This window comes from Oncorhynchus masou, unplaced genomic scaffold (genome assembly GCF_036934945.1).
Source record: "Oncorhynchus masou masou isolate Uvic2021 unplaced genomic scaffold, UVic_Omas_1.1 unplaced_scaffold_952, whole genome shotgun sequence".
Classification (NCBI taxonomy): Eukaryota; Metazoa; Chordata; class Actinopteri; order Salmoniformes; family Salmonidae; genus Oncorhynchus; species Oncorhynchus masou.
Window position 1 is genome coordinate 60,419 of NW_027016018.1, and position 21,782 is coordinate 82,200.

Sequence of the window (21,782 nt, forward strand, 5' to 3'; positions counted from 1 at the left end):
ACCAGTCCTCTCACCTCCTTTACTGTCTATTCCTCCACCCAGCACCAGTCCTCTCACCTCCTTTACTGTCTATTCCTCCACCCAGCACCAGTCCTCTAACCTCCTTTACTGTCTATTCCTCCACCCAGCACCAGTCCTCTCACCTCCTTTACTGTCTATTCCTCCACCCAGCACCAGTCCTCTCACCTCCTTTACTGTCTATTCCTCCACCCAGCACCAGTCCTCTAACCTCCTTTACTGTCTATTCCTCCACCCAGCACCAGTCCTCTCACCTTCCTTTACTGTCTATTCCTCCACCCAGCACCAGTCCTCTAACCTTCCTTTACTGTCTATTCCTCCACCCAGCACCAGTCCTCTCACCTCCTTTACTGTCTATTCCTCCACCCAGCACCAGTCCTCTCACCTTCCTTTACTGTCTATTGCTCCACCCAGCACCAGTCCTCTCACCTTCCTTTACTGTCTATTCCTCCACCCAGCACCAGTCCTCGAACCTCCTTTACTGTCTATTCCTCCACCCAGCACCAGTCCTCTCACCTTCCTTTACTGTCTATTCCTCCACCCAGCACCAGTCCTCTCACCTTCCTTTACTGTCTATTCCTCCACCCAGCACCAGTCCTCTCACCTCCTTTACTGTCTATTCCTCCACCCAGCACCAGTCCTCTAACCTCCTTTACTGTCTATTCCTCCACCCAGCACCAGTCCTCTCACCTTCCTTTACTGTCTATTCCTCCACCCAGCACCAGTCCTCTAACCTTCCTTTACTGTCTATTCCTCCACCCAGCACCAGTCCTCTCACCTCCTTTACTGTCTATTCCTCCACCCAGCACCAGTCCTCTCACCTTCCTTTACTGTCTATTCCTCCACCCAGCACCAGTCCTCTCACCTTCCTTTACTGTCTATTCCTCCACCCAGCACCAGTCCTCGAACCTCCTTTACTGTCTATTCCTCCACCCAGCACCAGTCCTCTCACCTTCCTTTACTGTCTATTCCTCCACCCAGCACCAGTCCTCTCACCTTCCTTTACTGTCTATTCCTCCACCCAGCACCAGTCCTCTCACCTCCTTTACTGTCTATTCCTCCACCCAGCACCAGTCCTCTCACCTTCCTTTACTGTCTATTCCTCCTTCCTTTACTGTCTATTCCTCCACCCAGCACCAGTCCTCTCACCTTCCTTTACTGTCTATTCCTCCACCCAGCACCAGTCCTCTAACCTTCCTTTACTGTCTATTCCTCCACCCAGCACCAGTCCTCTCACCTCCTTTACTGTCTATTCCTCCACCCAGCACCAGTCCTCTCACCTTCCTTTACTGTCTATTCCTCCACCCAGCACCAGTCCTCTCACCTTCCTTTACTGTCTATTCCTCCACCCAGCACCAGTCCTCGAACCTCCTTTACTGTCTATTCCTCCACCCAGCACCAGTCCTCTCACCTTCCTTTACTGTCTATTCCTCCACCCAGCACCAGTCCTCTCACCTTCCTTTACTGTCTATTCCTCCACCCAGCACCAGTCCTCTCACCTCCTTTACTGTCTATTCCTCCACCCAGCACCAGTCCTCTCACCTTCCTTTACTGTCTATTCTTCCACCCAGCACCAGTCCTCTCACCTTCCTTTACTGTCTATTCCTCCACCCAGCACCAGTCCTCTCACCTCCTTTACTGTCTATTCCTCCACCCAGCACCAGTCCTCTAACCTCCTTTACTGTCTATTCCTCCACCCAGCACCAGTCCTCTAACCTTCCTTTACTGTCTATTCCTCCACCCAGCACCAGTCCTCTCACCTCCTTTACTGTCTATTCCTCCACCCAGCACCAGTCCTCTCACCTTCCTTTACTGTCTATTCCTCCACCCAGCACCAGTCCTCTCACCTTCCTTTACTGTCTATTCCTCCACCCAGCACCAGTCCTCTAACCTCCTTTACTGTCTATTCCTCCACCCAGCACCAGTCCTCTCACCTTCCTTTACTGTCTATTCCTCCACCCAGCACCAGTCCTCTAACCTTCCTTTACTGTCTATTCCTCCACCCAGCACCAGTCCTCTCACCTCCTTTACTGTCTATTCCTCCACCCAGCACCAGTCCTCTCACCTTCCTTTACTGTCTATTGCTCCACCCAGCACCAGTCCTCTCACCTTCCTTTACTGTCTATTCCTCCACCCAGCACCAGTCCTCGAACCTCCTTTACTGTCTATTCCTCCACCCAGCACCAGTCCTCTCACCTTCCTTTACTGTCTATTCCTCCACCCAGCACCAGTCCTCTCACCTTCCTTTACTGTCTATTCCTCCACCCAGCACCAGTCCTCTCACCTCCTTTACTGTCTATTCCTCCACCCAGCACCAGTCCTCTAACCTCCTTTACTGTCTATTCCTCCACCCAGCACCAGTCCTCTCACCTTCCTTTACTGTCTATTCCTCCACCCAGCACCAGTCCTCTAACCTTCCTTTACTGTCTATTCCTCCACCCAGCACCAGTCCTCTCACCTCCTTTACTGTCTATTCCTCCACCCAGCACCAGTCCTCTCACCTTCCTTTACTGTCTATTCCTCCACCCAGCACCAGTCCTCTCACCTTCCTTTACTGTCTATTCCTCCACCCAGCACCAGTCCTCGAACCTCCTTTACTGTCTATTCCTCCACCCAGCACCAGTCCTCTCACCTTCCTTTACTGTCTATTCCTCCACCCAGCACCAGTCCTCTCACCTTCCTTTACTGTCTATTCCTCCACCCAGCACCAGTCCTCTCACCTCCTTTACTGTCTATTCCTCCACCCAGCACCAGTCCTCTCACCTTCCTTTACTGTCTATTCCTCCTTCCTTTACTGTCTATTCCTCCACCCAGCACCAGTCCTCTCACCTTCCTTTACTGTCTATTCCTCCACCCAGCACCAGTCCTCTAACCTTCCTTTACTGTCTATTCCTCCACCCAGCACCAGTCCTCTCACCTCCTTTACTGTCTATTCCTCCACCCAGCACCAGTCCTCTCACCTTCCTTTACTGTCTATTCCTCCACCCAGCACCAGTCCTCTCACCTTCCTTTACTGTCTATTCCTCCACCCAGCACCAGTCCTCGAACCTCCTTTACTGTCTATTCCTCCACCCAGCACCAGTCCTCTCACCTTCCTTTACTGTCTATTCCTCCACCCAGCACCAGTCCTCTCACCTTCCTTTACTGTCTATTCCTCCACCCAGCACCAGTCCTCTCACCTCCTTTACTGTCTATTCCTCCACCCAGCACCAGTCCTCTCACCTTCCTTTACTGTCTATTCTTCCACCCAGCACCAGTCCTCTCACCTTCCTTTACTGTCTATTCCTCCACCCAGCACCAGTCCTCTCACCTCCTTTACTGTCTATTCCTCCACCCAGCACCAGTCCTCTAACCTCCTTTACTGTCTATTCCTCCACCCAGCACCAGTCCTCTAACCTTCCTTTACTGTCTATTCCTCCACCCAGCACCAGTCCTCTCACCTCCTTTACTGTCTATTCCTCCACCCAGCACCAGTCCTCTCACCTTCCTTTACTGTCTATTCCTCCACCCAGCACCAGTCCTCTAACCTCCTTTACTGTCTATTCCTCCACCCAGCACCAGTCCTCTCACCTTCCTTTACTGTCTATTCCTCCACCCAGCACCAGTCCTCTAACCTTCCTTTACTGTCTATTCCTCCACCCAGCACCAGTCCTCTCACCTCCTTTACTGTCTATTCCTCCACCCAGCACCAGTCCTCTCACCTTCCTTTACTGTCTATTGCTCCACCCAGCACCAGTCCTCTCACCTTCCTTTACTGTCTATTCCTCCACCCAGCACCAGTCCTCGAACCTCCTTTACTGTCTATTCCTCCACCCAGCACCAGTCCTCTCACCTTCCTTTACTGTCTATTCCTCCACCCAGCACCAGTCCTCTCACCTTCCTTTACTGTCTATTCCTCCACCCAGCACCAGTCCTCTCACCTCCTTTACTGTCTATTCCTCCACCCAGCACCAGTCCTCTAACCTCCTTTACTGTCTATTCCTCCACCCAGCACCAGTCCTCTCACCTTCCTTTACTGTCTATTCCTCCACCCAGCACCAGTCCTCTAACCTTCCTTTACTGTCTATTCCTCCACCCAGCACCAGTCCTCTCACCTCCTTTACTGTCTATTCCTCCACCCAGCACCAGTCCTCTCACCTTCCTTTACTGTCTATTCCTCCACCCAGCACCAGTCCTCTCACCTTCCTTTACTGTCTATTCCTCCACCCAGCACCAGTCCTCGAACCTCCTTTACTGTCTATTCCTCCACCCAGCACCAGTCCTCTCACCTTCCTTTACTGTCTATTCCTCCACCCAGCACCAGTCCTCTCACCTTCCTTTACTGTCTATTCCTCCACCCAGCACCAGTCCTCTCACCTCCTTTACTGTCTATTCCTCCACCCAGCACCAGTCCTCTCACCTTCCTTTACTGTCTATTCCTCCTTCCTTTACTGTCTATTCCTCCACCCAGCACCAGTCCTCTCACCTTCCTTTACTGTCTATTCCTCCACCCAGCACCAGTCCTCTAACCTTCCTTTACTGTCTATTCCTCCACCCAGCACCAGTCCTCTCACCTCCTTTACTGTCTATTCCTCCACCCAGCACCAGTCCTCTCACCTTCCTTTACTGTCTATTCCTCCACCCAGCACCAGTCCTCTCACCTTCCTTTACTGTCTATTCCTCCACCCAGCACCAGTCCTCGAACCTCCTTTACTGTCTATTCCTCCACCCAGCACCAGTCCTCTCACCTTCCTTTACTGTCTATTCCTCCACCCAGCACCAGTCCTCTCACCTTCCTTTACTGTCTATTCCTCCACCCAGCACCAGTCCTCTCACCTCCTTTACTGTCTATTCCTCCACCCAGCACCAGTCCTCTCACCTTCCTTTACTGTCTATTCCTCCACCCAGCACCAGTCCTCTCACCTTCCTTTACTGTCTATTCCTCCACCCAGCACCAGTCCTCTCACCTCCTTTACTGTCTATTCCTCCACCCAGCACCAGTCCTCTAACCTCCTTTACTGTCTGTCTGCAGATACGATGTTCTCTGTTGTTGAAAGATGTGTTCTGCACCACTGAATCAGGAATTCTTGATACATTTATAGATGGTTTGGTTTCGATCTCGTTCTTTCGTCTTCAGCTCTTTATTTTCATATTTTCTAATATTCAGCTCATAAATATATATATGAATCTCTGCATTTTAAACACAGTGGATACTAAAGTCTGCACATTTCAATTTTTTATTCATATTTTACAGCAAATTGCTTGTAATCAAATTTACACACGTCACCATTCCCTGTTGAAGAACTACATGTTTTATGTCCGAGCTGTTCTTTCAGCAACAATCCAAGCCTGCCTGCTGTGCACCAGTCTGTGGCCTGTGACTTCCTCAATCTATAAGCACATCACCTGAAGGCCTTCACACTGTCACCAATATTCACACTCCCTCACACTCACCTACTCATGCTTACTATGTCGACACCTGTTATTTCAACAGGCTACTCACTTATTATTATCGGCATGCCTCTCAATGTAGTTAGTCTCTTCTCACAGCTGCTGAGTCTGAGCGCCATGAGTCTGGAGTAGCTGGGGCCAGCTTTGGGGTCAATTACAATTCAAGACAGTCAATTCAGGAAGTAAATTGACGTTCCAATTCAAGTCAGTCAATTCAGGAAGTAAATTGACGTTCCAATTCAAGTCAGTCAATTCAGGAAATAAATTGACGTTCCAATTCAAGTCAGTCAATTCAGGAAGTAAATTTACGTTCCAATTCAAGTCAGTCAATTCAGGAATTAAATTGACGTTCCAATTCAATAATTGATTTTTTTTAAAGGCATCTTATTTTCAATGACTTCTCAATAAACTGAAAAGGAGAAGATATTTGTATTTAAATGTTAAATTCAAATCATTTCCTGAATTGACTTCCTTCAATTCAAAAGGACCCCAACCCTGATGAGTAGCAAGCAAGGCTGCGTTGTAATTAACACTATAGTAAGGGACCGTAGCCTATTGAATAGTGCTTTCATGTTTTTTATTTTTCTGTTTAATTATTTGTTCTGTGTAAGAATGAATGTACCCACTGTCCACTTTATTACACTGTCATTTAGATAAATCCATGTCAACAGGAACCCTGAAGTTTCCGGGTGTATTTTACCACATTAACTGGCGTTTCTACCTGGCGTGTTTACAGTGAAGGTCCATAGGGCTTTCGATAAGTGGGGTTCAGGGGGCGAGGCCTAATATACTGTAATAATATAGCCTGGGGATGGTGTTAGGGGTTATTCCCAGTAATCTGCAGTGGGTGTGTGTTTCAGGAACAGCAGTTGGCTGAGAAGGAGGCGCGACGCTTCCAGCTAAAGATCGCTGAGCTGAGTGCCGTCATCCGCAAACTGGAGGACCGCAACGCCCTCTTGTCAGAGGAAAGAAATGAACTGGTGAGCTGTTCTGACGTCTTTTAATCACAGGTATAAACCGGGTGGTTCCAGCACTGAATGCTGATTGGCTGGAGGACCGTAACGCCCTCTTGTCAGAGGAAAGTAATGAACTGGTGAGCCGTTCTGATGTCTTCTAATCACAAGTATAAACCAGGTGGTTCCAGCCCTGAATGCTGATTGGCTGGAGGACCGCAACGCCCTCTTGTCAGAGGAAAGAAATGAACTGGTGAGCTGTTCTGATGTCTTCTAATCACAAGTATAAACCGGGTGGTTCCAGCACTGAATGCTGATTGGCTGGAGGACCGTAACGCCCTCTTGTCAGAGGAAAGTAATGAACTGGTGAGCTGTTCTGATGTCTTCTAATCACACGTATAAACCGGGTGGTTCCAGCCCTGAATTCTGATTGGCTGGAGGACCGCAACGCCCTCTTGTCAGAGGAAAGACATGAACTGGTGAGCTGTTCTGATGTCTTCTAATCACAAGTATAAACCAGGTGGTTCCAGCCCTGAATGCTGATTGGCTGGAGGACCGCAACGCCCTCTTGTCAGAGGAAAGACATGAACTGGTGAATTGGATCCATTTGGTTCTGGTATAAAAAACAGGTTTGATATTGGATCAGTTTGTTTCTGGCTTAAAAAACAGGTTTGGTATTGGATCCGTTTGGTTCTGGCTTAAAAAACAGGTTTGGTATTGGATCCGTTTGGTTCTGGTATAACAACCAGGTTTGGTATTGGATCAGTTTGGTTCTGGCTTAAAAAACAGGTTTGGTATTGCATCCGTTTGGTTTTGGCACCTTTTATTTTATTTTGCGTGACCTTTGACCCACATATTGTGAAACAAAATGCATAAACAACATAGGGAGTGTTACTTTACTCACCGCGAACGGACACCAGCGTTTACTCACTTTTATTTTCCTCTACATCACTGCCCGTCAAGCTGAGAACCTTCCTGTCATTGCAAAACGTTCCCACTTATTTAAAGAGCTTCTAAGCTGAGTTTACGGGACCATGTCACTGGTCCCAATACAAGAACCAATGCCGTTTCAAATCCAAATGTATTTGTCACATACACATGGTTAGCAGATGTTAATGGTCACATACACATGGTTAGCAGATGTTAATGGTCACATACACATGGTTAGCAGATGTTAATGGTCACATACACATGGTTAGCAGATGTTAATGGTCACATACACATGGTTAGCAGATGTTAATGGTCACATACACATGGTTATCAGATGTTAATGGTCACATACACATGGTTAGCAGATGTTAATGGTCACATACACATGGTTATCAGATGTTAATGGTCACATGCACATGGTTATCAGATGTTAATGGTCACATACACATGGTTAGCAGATGTTAATGGTCACATACACATGGTTATCAGATATATCAGTTATCAGGGCTTCTAGTTCCAACAGTGCAGTAATATCTAACAAGTAATCTAACAATTCCACAACAACAACCCAATACACACAAATCTAAAGGAATGGAATAAGAATATGTACATATAAATATATGGATGAGCGAGCGGCAAAGGCAAGATACAATAGATGGTATAAAATAGAGTATATACATGTGAGATGAGTATATAAGATATGTAAACATTAAAGTGGCATTAGTATCAAACTCCAGGCCCGAGGTCAGATGACATGAAAATAGAGTTATTTTGGCCAATCACACCGGCGGTGAGTTTGGTGTTTAAAAAACAGAAGCATATGTAGAAAGTTACCTTGTACTTAAGGTAAAATATGGTAGTGGATCATTGATGTTATGGTAAGATATGGTGGTGATGTTATGTTCTGGTATAATATGGTAGTGGATCATTGATGTTATGGTAAGATATGGTAGTGGATCATTGATGTTATGGTAAAATATGGTAGTGGATCATTGATGTTATGGTAAGATATGGTAGTGATGTTATGGTAAGATATGGTAGTGGATCATTGATGTTATGGTAAGATATGGTAGTGATGTTATGGTAAGATATGCTAGTGGATCATTGATGTTATGGTAAAATATGGTAGTGGATCATTGATGTTATGGTAAGATATGCTAGTGGATCATTGATGTTTTGGTAAAATATGGTAGTGGATCATTGATGTTATGGTAAGATATGGTGTTGATGTTATGGTAAGATATGGTAGTGGATCATTGATGTTATGGTAAGATATGGTAGTGGATCATTGATGTTATGGTAAGATATGGTAGTGATGTTATGGTAAGATATGCTAGTGGATCATTGATGTTATGGTAAAATATGGTAGTGGATCATTGATGTTATGGTAAGATATGCTAGTGGATCATTGATGTTATGGTAAAATATGGTAGTGGATCATTGATGTTATGGTAAGATATGGTAGTGGATCATTGATGTTATGGTAAAATATGGTAGTGGACCATAGGTGTTATGGTAAGATATGGTAGTGGATCATTGATGTTATGGTAAAATATGGTAGTAGTGGATCATTGATGTAATGGTAAGATATGGTAGTGGATCATTGATGTTATGGTAAAATATGGTAGTGGACCATTGATGTTATGGTAAGATATGGTAGTGGATTATTGATGTTATGGTAAAATATGGTAGTGGACCATTGATGTTATGGTAAGATATGGTAGTGGATCATTGATGTTATGGTAAGATATGGTAGTGGATCATTGATGTTATGGTAAGATATGGTAGTGATGTTATGGTAAGATATGGTAGTGGATCATTGATGTTATGGTAAAATATGGTAGTGGACCATTGGTGTTATGGTAAGATATGGTAGTGGATCATTGATGTTATGGTAAAATATGGTAGTAGTGGATCATTGATGTAATGGTAAGATATGGTAGTGGATCATTGATGTTATGGTAAAATATGGTAGTGGATCATTGATGTTATGGTAAAATATGCTAGTGGATCATTGATGTTATGGTAAGATATGCTAGTGGATCATTGATGTTATGGTAAAATATGGTAGTGATGTTATGGTAAGATATGGTAGTGGATCATTGATGTTATGGTAAGATATGGTAGTGATGTTATGGTAAGATATGCTAGTGGATCATTGATGTTATGGTAAGATATGGTAGTGGATCATTGATGTTATGGTAAGATATGGTAGTGGATCATTGATGTTATGGTAAGAAATGGTAGTGGATCATTGATGTTATGGTAAGATATGGTAGTGATGTTATGGTAAGATATGGTAGTGGATCATTGATGTTATGGTAAGATATGGTAGTGATGTTATGGTAAGATATGCTAGTGGATCATTGATGTTATGGTAAAATATGGTAGTGGATCATTGATGTTATGGTAAGATATGCTAGTGGATCATTGATGTTATGGTAAAATATGGTAGTGGATCATTGATGTTATGGTAAGATATGGTAGTGGATCATTGATGTTATGGTAAAATATGGTAGTGGACCATTGATGTTATGGTAAGATATGGTAGTGGATCATTGATGTTATGGTAAAATATGGTAGTGGACCATTGATGTTATGGTAAGATATGGTAGTGGATCATTGATGTTATGGTAAAATATGGTGGTGATGTTATGGTAAAATATGGTGGTGATGTTATGGTAAAATATGTTGGTAGATCATTGATGTTATGGTAAAATATGGTGGTGATGTTATGTTATGGTAAAATATGGTGATGTTATGTTATGGTAAAATATGTTGGTGGATCATTGATGTTATGCGGCTATTTTGTTTCCACTGGTCCTGTGGCCCTTGTTAAGGTCAACGACATCATGAACTTTACAAAGTACCAGGACATTTGACCAAATACCAGGTTGCATCTCTCAAGAGGCTGGCACTTTGCCGCAAGTGGATCTTCCAGCAAGACAATAATCCCAACCACACGTCAAAATCCACAACGAAATTGTTAATTGACCACAAAAATCAACATTTTGAAATGGCCATCTCCGTCTCTGGACCCCATTGACCATCTGTAGTTTGAATTGGAGAGGGCAGTTCACAAAGAGCAGATGAAGGATATCAAGGATGTGGAAAGATTCTGTATGGAGGACTGGTCTAACACCCCCCCCCCCCAATGTACTGCTCATCTATATCAAGGATGTGGAAAGATTCTGTATGGAGGACTGGTCTAACACCTCCCCCCCCCCCCCCGCATGTACTGCTCATCTATATCAAGGATGTGGAAAGATTCTGTATGGAGGACTGGTCTAACACCTCCCCCCTCCCCCAATATACTGCTCATCTATATCAAGGATGTGGAAAGATTCTGTATGGAGGACTGGTCTAACACCCCCCCTCCCCCAATATACTGCTCATCTATATCAAGGATGTGGAAAGATTCTGTATGGAGGACTGGTCTAACACCCCCCCCCCCCCCCAATGTACTGCTCATCTATATCAAGGATGTGGAAAGATTCTGTATGGAGGACTGGCCTAACACCCCCCCCCCCAATATACTGCTCATCTATATCAAGGATGTGGAAAGATTCTGTATGGAGGACTGGCCTAACACCCCCCCCCCCCCCAATATACTGCTCATCTATATCAAGGATGTGTAAAGATTCTGTATGGAGGACTGGTCTAACACCTCCCCCTCCCCCAATGTACTGCTCATCTATATCAAGGATGTGGAAAGATTCTGTATGGAGGACTGGTCTAACACCTCCCCCCCTCCCCCAATGTACTGCTCATCTATATCAAGGATGTGGAAAGATTCTGTATGGAGGACTGGTCTAACACCCCCCCCCCCATGTACTACTCATCTATATCAAGGATGTGTAAAGATTCTGTATGGAGGACTGGGTTTCACCCCCCCCCCCCCCCCCCAATGTACTGCTCATCTATATCAAGGATGTGGAAATATTCTGTATGGAGGACTGGTCTAACACCCCCCCCCCACTCAATGTACTGCTCATCTATATCAAGGATGTGGAAAGATTCTGTATGGAGGACTGGTCTAACACCTCCCCCCCCCCCAATATACTGCTCATCTATATCAAGGATGTGGAAAGATTCTGTATGGAGGACTGGTCTAACCCCCCCCCATGTACTGCTCATCTATATCAAGGGTGCCGATAATTGTGGACCTGACTGTGTCTGTGTCTAGCAGCAGTGCACGCGAGAGGCAGAGGGCCCCTGCTGGACAAGAACGATACTGATGACGTGTGTGTGTGTGTGTGTGTGTGTGTGTGTGTGTGTGTGTGTGTGTGTGTGTGTGTGTGTGTGTGTGTGTGTGTGTGTGTGTGTGTGTGTGTGTGTGTGTGTGTGTGTGTGTGTGTGTGTGTCCGTCTAGCAGCAGCGCACGCGAGAGGCAGAGGGCCCCTGCTGGACAAGAACGATACTGATGACGTGTGTGTGTGTGTGTGTGTGTGTGTGTGTGTGTGTGTGTGTGTGTGTGTGTGTGTGTGTGTGTGTGTGTGTGTGTGTGTGTGTGTGTGTGTGTGTGTGTGTGTGTGTGTGTGTGTGTGTGTGTGTGTGTGTGTGTGTGTGTGTGTGTGTGTGTGTGTGTATATGTCCGTCTAGCAGCAGCGCACGCGAGAGGCAGAGGGCCCCTGCTGGACAAGAACGATAATGATGACGTGAGTGTGTGAGTGCGTGAGTGTGTGTTTGTGTGTGTGTGTGTCCGTCTAGCAGCAGCGCACGCGAGAGGCAGAGGGCCCCTGCTGGACAAGAATGATACTGATGACGTGTGTGTGTGTGTGTGTGTGTGTGTGTATGTCCGTCTAGCAGCAGCGCACGCGAGAGGCAGAGGGCCCCTGCTGGACAAGAACGATACTGATGGTTTGTGTGTGTGTGTGTTTGTGTGTCCGTCTAGCTGAAGCGCCTAAGAGAGGCAGAGAGCCAGTTTATGCCCCTGCTGGATAAGAACAAGAGGCTGAGCAGGAAGAATGAGGAGCTGGCCCACGCATTCAGACGCATGGAGAACAAACTACGCTTCATTACAGAGGAGAACATGGAAATGGTACAGCACACACACACACACACACACACACACACACACACACACACACACACACACACACACACACACACACACACACACACACACACACACACACTCACACACACACACACACACACACACACACACACACACACACACACACACACACACACACACACACACACACACACACACACACACACACACACACACAGTTGTCAATGTTTTTTCTTGGTTCTGTGCAGTTGTAAATCAAACAAATACATGTGTACACCAAATGTGTTTTCAATTTCAACATCATTTATAAGAAATAGTGAATCATGCAAGGGTGCCTATATATTTCACTGCACAGGTGAACACTTGCTCCCTTGAACTCAGTACAGTAATCTCTTGTGACAGAGAGATAACAGAACACTGGCTACCTTGAACTCAGTACAGTAATCTCTTGTGACAGAGAGATAACAGAACACTGGCTACCTTGAACTCAGTACAGTAATCTCTTGTGACAGAGAGATAACAGAACACTGGCTACCTTTATGCTAATTGGTGGGTATAATCCTGAATGCTGATTGGTTAAAACCGCATTCCAGCCGGTGTCTATTCCACAAGTTACCACAGGCTAAGTTTATGACGTTAAAATGCCTATTTACTCTGTTCCATCTTACCATCTCATCAGCCCTATCCACTGTCTCATCAGCCCAATCCACTGTCTCATCAGCCCTATCCACTGTCTCATCAGCCCTATCCACTGTCTCATCAGCCCAATCCACTGTCTCATCAGCCCAATCCACTGTCTCATCAGCCCAATCCACTGTCTCATCAGCCCAATCCACTGTCTCATCATCCCTATCCACTGTCTCATCAGCCCTATCCACTGTCTCATCAGCCCTATCCACTGTCTCATCAGCCCTATCCACTGTCTCATCAGCCCTATCCACTGTCTCATCAGCCCTATCCACTGTCTCATCAGCCCAATCCACTGTCTCATCAGCCCAATCCACTGTCTCATCAGCCCTATCCACTGTCTCATCAGCCCTATCCACTGTCTCATCAGCCCAATCCACTGTCTCATCAGCCCAATCCACTGTCTCATCAGCCCAATCCACTGTCTCATCAGCCCAATCCACTGTCTCATCAGCCCTATCCACTGTCTCATCAGCCCTATCCACTGTCTCATCAGCCCTATCCACTGTCTCATCAGCCCAATCCACTGTCTCATCAGCCCAGTCCACTGTCTCATCAGCCCAATCCACTGTCTCATCAGCCCAATCCACTGTCTCATCAGCCCAATCCACTGTCTCATCAGCCCCATCCACTGTCTCATCAGCCCCGTCCACTGTCTCATCAGCCCAGTCCACTGTCTCATCAGCCCAATCCACTGTCTCATCAGCCCAATCCACTGTCTCATCTGCCCAATCCACTGTCTCATCAGCCCTATCCACTGTCTCATCAGCCCAATCCACTGTCTCATCAGCCCCGTCCACTGTCTCATCTGCCCAATCCACTGTCTCATCAGCCCTATCCACTGTCTCATCAGCCCAGCCCGGCAATTTATGAACTTGATCTCCACTATAAAAAGCATCTAGACATTATCTCACATGTCTTTTAGACTAACGTTTAACAGCAGTGATTTGTATAAACCTTGCTGTCTGTCTCTCCGACATTTGCAACATTGTTTCAATATTTAAATTCGATCTCCAGCTGTCCCATAGTAATGAACGAATCGGACGAGACAGACAGGCAGGCAGCGTTTCTCAGCCAGTGGAAATCATGAATCAGCTGGCATCATTTTTATGGATTTCATGGATGTATAAAAAATAAATGTAAATTGAAAAAAGGTCAAACGAAACGAAGTGCAGCTAGTTTGCAGAGTTTGCAGTCTTTCCATCTTCAGTTTGAAGTGATTGTGTTAGCTGTGTTGTTGGCTAGCTCCTCAGAACAACAGTGTCCTGACGAGTGACCACACCAGGCAAAATCACACCTCATTAGTTCATTGTTATGGATGAACTAGTATGAATAAATTAATAAATTAATCAAAAGAACGTTTTTTTTTAATTAAAATGTATCAATAATTATTTGAATAATTTGGTAACCCGTATAAAAGTGACAATGCCATTGAAGCCGGTGTTTGGGCCTAACAACACCCAATATATCCTCCAAACACCGGCTTCTGGGGCATTATCACTTAATTAGCATAGAGTACAGTAATCTCTAGTGACAGAGAGATAACAGAACACTGACTTCCCTTATTAATTAACACAGTACAGTAATCTCTAGTGACAGAGAGTTAACAGAACACTGACTACCCTTATTAATTAACACAGTACAGTAATCCCTTGTGACAGAGAGTTAACATGAATCAAGTGGACTAGCTGACTAGTGCATAGAGATTTGCTTCTTCAGATTTCAGAAAATGACTCAAATTGAATATCTTTATTGTTTTTAAAGCTGCAATATGTCACTTTTTGGGCGACATGACCAAAATCACATAGAAATACGAGTTCTAGACATGTCATTCTCATTGAAAACCAATCTAAGAAGCGGTAGATCTGTTCTATGTGCTTTTCTTCTATGCTTCCTGTTCATAAGTTTATTTTACATTTACATTTAAGTCATTTAGCAGACGCTCTTATCCAGAGCGACTTACAAATTGGTGAATTCACCTTCTGACATCCAGTGGAACAGCCACTTTACAATAGTGCATCTAAATCATTAAGGGGGGGGGGGAGAAGGATTACTTATCCTATCCTAGGTATTCCTTGAAGAGGTGGGGTTTCAGGTGTCTCCGGAAGGTGGTGATTGACTCCGCTGTCCTGGCGTCGTGAGGGAGTTTGTTCCACCATTGGGGGGCCAGAGCAGCGAACAGTTTTGACTGGGCTGAGCGGGAACTGTACTTCCTCAGTGGTAGGGAGGCAAGCAGGCCAGAGGTGGATGAACGCAGTGCCCTTGCTTGGGTGTAGGGCCTGATCAGAGCCTGGAGGTACTGCGGTGCCGTTCCCCTCACAGCTCCGTTATTTTTTGCATCTTTTACTTTCGGGTTTTGTACATCAGCTTCAAACAGCTGAATATATAATATTTTTGGTTGATGGTACAATGGATTCTTCCGACTATACATTGCTTGTTTTGTCACATAAACTGACAATAGGCAAGCTATTCAAATTTTAGCAACCAGGAAATGGTGGAGTGATTTCCGCGTATTACACCTTTACCCGGTTGACTTCCTTTCCAGAGAGAGAAGGTTGCCACCAAAAGACGTCCCAGCTCTCTAAACGACCTTGATCAGAGTCAGGAGGAGAGAGAGATCGAGTTCCTCAGACTGCAGGTTCTGGAACAGCAGAATATTATTGACGACCTGTCAAAGGTATTTACAATTTCTATGACAACAGCACCCCTTCCGTGGGTTTTCTCTGTGGTTCTCTCTCTCTCTCTGTCTCTCTGTCTCTGCCTCTCTCTGCCTCTCTCTCTCTTTCTCTCTCTTTCACACTGTCATTCTTTATCTCCTTATCTCTCTCTCTCTCTCTCTCTCTCTCTCCATCCCTCTCTCTCTCTCCATCCCTCTCTCTCTCTCTCTCTCTCCATCCCTCTCTCTCTCTCTCTCTCTCTCTCTCTCTCTGTCACACTCATGCTCACAGTCCCCTTCACTGGTAAGCCAAACACACTGATGATTTTGAATCGTACGGAAGGGATTTTGTAGTCATGAAACACAGGATGAGACATTGCAACAACAACAAAATGTATATGTTTTCTAGGCACTGGAGACAGCTGGATACGTGAAGAGTGTGATTGTAAGTTAATTAAGATAATTCCATCAAGTATTATGATAGGAATGCAACATGATGGATAGTTTAATGGAAACAACAACTAATCTAACATTATATCAATATAATCTTAGTTTGATGCAACCCCTCCCCAGACTCTGATATGGAAACGTCCTTGTGTGTCCACTTTCACTATATATAGTAGTGCACGACTTTTGTCCAGAGACATATGGTGGGACCTGATCAAAAGTAGTGCACTACATATGGAATAGGGTACCATTTGGAATGTATCCTCAGTCTATCAGCCTCAAAGGAGGGACACGATCTGCATCTTTAGTGCCTCTGAGGATAGAACTGCTTAATATTAGGTGTCTATGAGGATAGTACTGTTTAATATTAGGTGTCTATGAGGATAGTACTGTTTAATATTAGGTGTCTATGAGGATAGTACTGTTTAATATTAGGTGTCTATGAGGATAGTACTGTTTAATATTAGGTGTCTATGAGGAAAGCTCTGTTTAATATCTAGCTATGTCTATGAGGATAGTACTCTTTAATATTAGGTGTCTATGAGGATAGTACTGTTTAATATCTAGCTATGTCTATGAGGATAGTACTGTTTAATATTAGGTGTCTATGAGGAAAGCTCTGTTTAATATCTAGCTATGTCTATGAGGATAGTACTGTTTAATATTAGGTGTCTATGAGGATAGTACTGTTTAATATTAGGTGTCTATGAGGATAGTACTGTTTAATATTAGGTGTCTATGAGGATAGTACTGTTTAATATTAGGTGTCTATGAGGATAGTACTGTTTAATATTAGGTGTCTATGAGGATAGTACTGTTTAATATTAGGTGTCTATGAGGATAGTACTGTTTAATATTAGGTGTCTATGAGGATAGTACTGTTTAATATTAGGTGTCTATGAGGATAGTACTGTTTAATATTAGGTGTCTATGAGGATAGTACTGTTTAATATCTAGCTATGTCTATGAGGATAGTACTGTTTAATATTAGGTGTCTATGAGGAAAGCTCTGTTTAATATCTAGCTATGTCTATGAGGATAGTACTGTTTAATATTAGGTGTCTATGAGGATAGTACTGTTTAATATTAGGTGTCTATGAGGATAGTACTGTTTAATATTAGGTGTCTATGAGGATAGTACTGTTTAATATTAGGCTTCTATGAGGATAGTACTGTTTAATATTAGGTATCTATGAGGATAGTACTGTTTAATATCTAGCTATGTCTATGAGGATAGTACTGTTTAATATCTAGCTATATCTATGAGGATAGTACTGTTTAATATCTAGCTATGTCTATGAGGATAGTACTGTTTAATATTAGGTGTCTATGAGGATAGTACTGTTTAATATTATGTGTCTATGAGGATAGTACTGTTTAATATCTAGCTATGTCTCTGAGGATAGTACTGTTTAATATTAGGTGTCTATGAGGATAGTACTGTTTAATATTAGGTGTCTATGAGGATAGTACTGTTTAATATTAGGTGTCTATGAGGATAGTACTGTTTAATATTAGGTGTCTATGAGGATAGTACTGTTTAATATCTAGCTATGTCTCTGAGGATAGTACTGTTTAATATCTAGCTATGTCTATGAGGATAGTACTGTTTAATATTAGGTGTCTATGAGGATAGTACTGTTTAATATTAGGTGTCTATGAGGATAGTACTGTTTAATATTAGGTGTCTATGAGGATAGTACTGTTTAATATTAGGTGTCTATGAGGATAGTACTGTTTAATATCTAGCTATGTCTCTGAGGATAGTACTGTTTAATATCTAGCTATGTCTATGAGGATAGTACTGTTTAATATCTAGCTATGTCTATGAGGATAGTACTGTTTAATATCTAGCTATGTCTCTGAGGATAGTACTGTTTAATATCTAGCTATGTCTATGAGGATAGTACTGTTTAATATTAGGTGTCTATGAGGATAGTACTGTTTAATATTAGGTGTCTATGAGGATAGTACTGTTTAATATTAGGTGTCTATGAGGATAGTACTGTTTAATATTAGGTATCTATGAGGATAGTACTGTTTAATATTAGGTGTCTATGAGGATAGTACTGTTTAATATCTAGCTATGTCTATGAGGATAGTACTGTTTAATATTAGGTGTCTATGAGGATAGTACTGTTTAATATTAGGTATCTATGAGGATAGTACTGTTTAATATTAGGTGTCTATGAGGATAGTACTGTTTAATATCTAGCTATGTCTATGAGGATAGTACTGTTTAATATCTAGCTATGTCTATGAGGATAGTACTGTTTAATATTAGGTGTCTCTGAGGATAGTACTGTTTAATATTAGGTGTCTATGAGGATAGTACTGTTTAATATTAGGTGTCTATGAGGATAGTACTGTTTAATATCTAGCTATGTCTATGAGGATAGTACTGTTTAATATCTAGCTATGTCTCTGAGGATAGTACTGTTTAATATTAGGTGTCTATGAGGATAGTACTGTTTAATATCTAGCTATGTCTATGAGGATAGTACTGTTTAATATTAGGTGTCTATGAGGATAGTACTGTTTAATATTAGGTGTCTATGAGGATAGTACTGTTTAATATTAGGTGTCTATGAGGATAGTACTGTTTAATATCTAGCTATGTCTATGAGGATAGTACTGTTTAATATTAGGTGTCTATGAGGATAGTACTGTTTAATATTAGGTGTCTATGAGGATAGTACTGTTTAATATTAGGTGTCTATGAGGATAGTACTGTTTAATATTAGGTGTCTATGAGGATAGTACTGTTTAATATTAGGTGTCTATGAGGATAGTACTGTTTAATATCTAGCTATGTCTATGAGGATAGTACTGTTTAATATTAGGTATCTATGAGGATAGTACTGTTTAATATTAGGTGTCTATGAGGATAGTACTGTTTAATATCTAGCTATGTCTATGAGGATAGTACTGTTTAATATTAGGTGTCTCTGAGGATAGTACTGTTTAATATTAGGTGTCTATGAGGATAGTACTGTTTAATATTAGGTGTCTATGAGGATAGTACTGTTTAATATTAGGTGTCTATGAGGATAGTACTGTTTAATATTAGGTGTCTATGAGGATAGTACTGTTTAATATTAGGTGTCTATGAGGATAGTACTGTTTAATATTAGGTGTCTATGAGGATAGTACTGTTTAATATTAGGTGTCTATGAGGATAGTACTGTTTAATATTAGGTGTCTATGAGGATAGTACTGTTTAATATCTAGCTATGTCTTTGAGGATACTACTGTTTAATATTAGGTGTCTATGAGGATGGTACTGTTTAATATTAGTTGTCTATGAGGATAGTACTGTTTAATATTAGGTGTCTATGAGGATAGTAATGTTTAATATTAGGTGTCTATGAGGATAGTAATGTTTAATATTAGGTGTCTATGAGGATAGTACTGTTTAATATCTAGCTATGTCTATGAGGATAGTACTGTTTAATATTAGGTGTCTATGAGGATAGTACTGTTTAATATTAGGTGTCTATGAGGATAGTACTGTTTAATATCTAGCTATGTCTATGAGGATAGTACTGTTTAATATTAGGTGTCTATGAGGATAGTACTGTTTAATATTAGGTGTCTATGAGGATAGTACTGTTTAATATCTAGCTATGTCTATGAGGATAGTACTGTTTAATATTAGGTGTCTATGAGGATAGTACTGTTTAATATTAGGTGTCTATGAGGATAGTACTGTTTAATATCTAGCTATGTCTATGAGGATAGTACTGTTTAATATTAGGTGTCTATGAGGATGGTACTGTTTAATATTAGGTGTCTCTGAGGATGGTACTGTTTAATATTAGGTGTCTCTGAGGATAGTACTGTTTAATATTAGGTGTCTATGAGGATACTACTGTTTAATATCTAGCTATGTCTATGAGGATAGTACTGTTTAATATTAGGTGTCTATGAGGATAGTACTGTTTAATATCTAGCTATGTCTTTGAGAATACTACTGTTTAATATTAGGTGTCTATGAGGATAGTACTGTTTAATATTAGGTGTCTATGAGGATAGTACTGTTTAATATTAGGTGTCTATGAGGATAGTACTGTTTAATATTAGGTGTCTATGAGGATAGTACTGTTTAATACCTAGCTATGTCTCTGAGGATAGTACTGTTTAATATCTAGCTATGTCTATGAGGATAGTACTGTTTAATATTAGGTGTCTATGAGGATAGTACTGTTTAATATCTAGCTATGTCTATGAGGATAGTACTGTTTAATATTAGGTGTCTATGAGGATAGTACTGTTTAATATTAGGTATCTATGAGGATAGTACTGTTTAATATTAGGTGTCTATGAGGATAGTACTGTTTAATATCTAGCTATGTCTATGAGGATAGTACTGTTTAATATCTAGCTATGTCTATGAGGATAGTACTGTTTAATATTAGGTGTCTCTGAGGATAGTACTGTTTAATATTAGGTGTCTATGAGGATAGTACTGTTTAATATTAGGTGTCTATGAGGATAGTACTGTTTAATATCTAGCTATGTCTATGAGGATAGTACTGTTTAATATCTAGCTATGTCTCTGAGGATAGTACTGTTTAATATTAGGTGTCTATGAGGATAGTACTGTTTAATATCTAGCTATGTCTATGAGGATAGTACTGTTTAATATTAGGTGTCTATGAGGATAGTACTGTTTAATATTAGGTGTCTATGAGGATAGTACTGTTTAATATTAGGTGTCTATGAGGATAGTACTGTTTAATATCTAGCTATGTCTATGAGGATAGTACTGTTTAATATTAGGTGTCTATGAGGATAGTACTGTTTAATATTAGGTGTCTATGAGGATAGTACTGTTTAATATTAGGTGTCTATGAGGATAGTACTGTTTAATATTAGGTGTCTATGAGGATAGTACTGTTTAATATTAGGTGTCTATGAGGATAGTACTGTTTAATATCTAGCTATGTCTATGAGGATAGTACTGTTTAATATTAGGTATCTATGAGGATAGTACTGTTTAATATTAGGTGTCTATGAGGATAGTACTGTTTAATATCTAGCTATGTCTATGAGGATAGTACTGTTTAATATTAGGTGTCTCTGAGGATAGTACTGTTTAATATTAGGTGTCTATGAGGATAGTACTGTTTAATATTAGGTGTCTATGAGGATAGTACTGTTTAATATTAGGTGTCTATGAGGATAGTACTGTTTAATATTAGGTGTCTATGAGGATAGTACTGTTTAATATTAGGTGTCTATGAGGATAGTACTGTTTAATATTAGGTGTCTATGAGGATACTACTGTTTAATATCTAGCTATGTCTATGAGGATAGTACTGTTTAATATTAGGTGTCTATGAGGATAGTACTGTTTAATATCTAGCTATGTCTTTGAGAATACTACTGTTTAATATTAGGTGTCTATGAGGATAGTACTGTTTAATATTAGGTGTCTATGAGGATAGTACTGTTTAATATTAGGTGTCTATGAGGATAGTACTGTTTAATATTAGGTGTCTATGAGGATAGTACTGTTTAATACCTAGCTATGTCTCTGAGGATAGTACTGTTTAATATCTAGCTATGTCTATGAGGATAGTACTGTTTAATATTAGGTGTCTATGAGGATAGTACTGTTTAATATCTAGCTATGTCT

The 21,782-nt window shown here is 42.0% G+C and overlaps 1 protein-coding gene across 1 annotated transcript in view; it reads left to right on the forward strand.

Annotated features, from left to right (window-relative positions):
• LOC135538401 (janus kinase and microtubule-interacting protein 3-like) overlaps positions 1 to 21,782 on the forward strand; it is a 91,355-nt gene that overhangs the window by 55,734 nt on the left and 13,839 nt on the right. The window contains exons 6-9 of the mRNA XM_064964301.1: positions 6,309 to 6,428; positions 12,226 to 12,372; positions 15,584 to 15,715; positions 16,104 to 16,139. Of these exons, the coding sequence (XP_064820373.1) occupies positions 6,309 to 6,428; positions 12,226 to 12,372; positions 15,584 to 15,715; positions 16,104 to 16,139 (435 nt within the window). The remainder of the gene's footprint in view (positions 1 to 6,308; positions 6,429 to 12,225; positions 12,373 to 15,583; positions 15,716 to 16,103; positions 16,140 to 21,782) is intronic.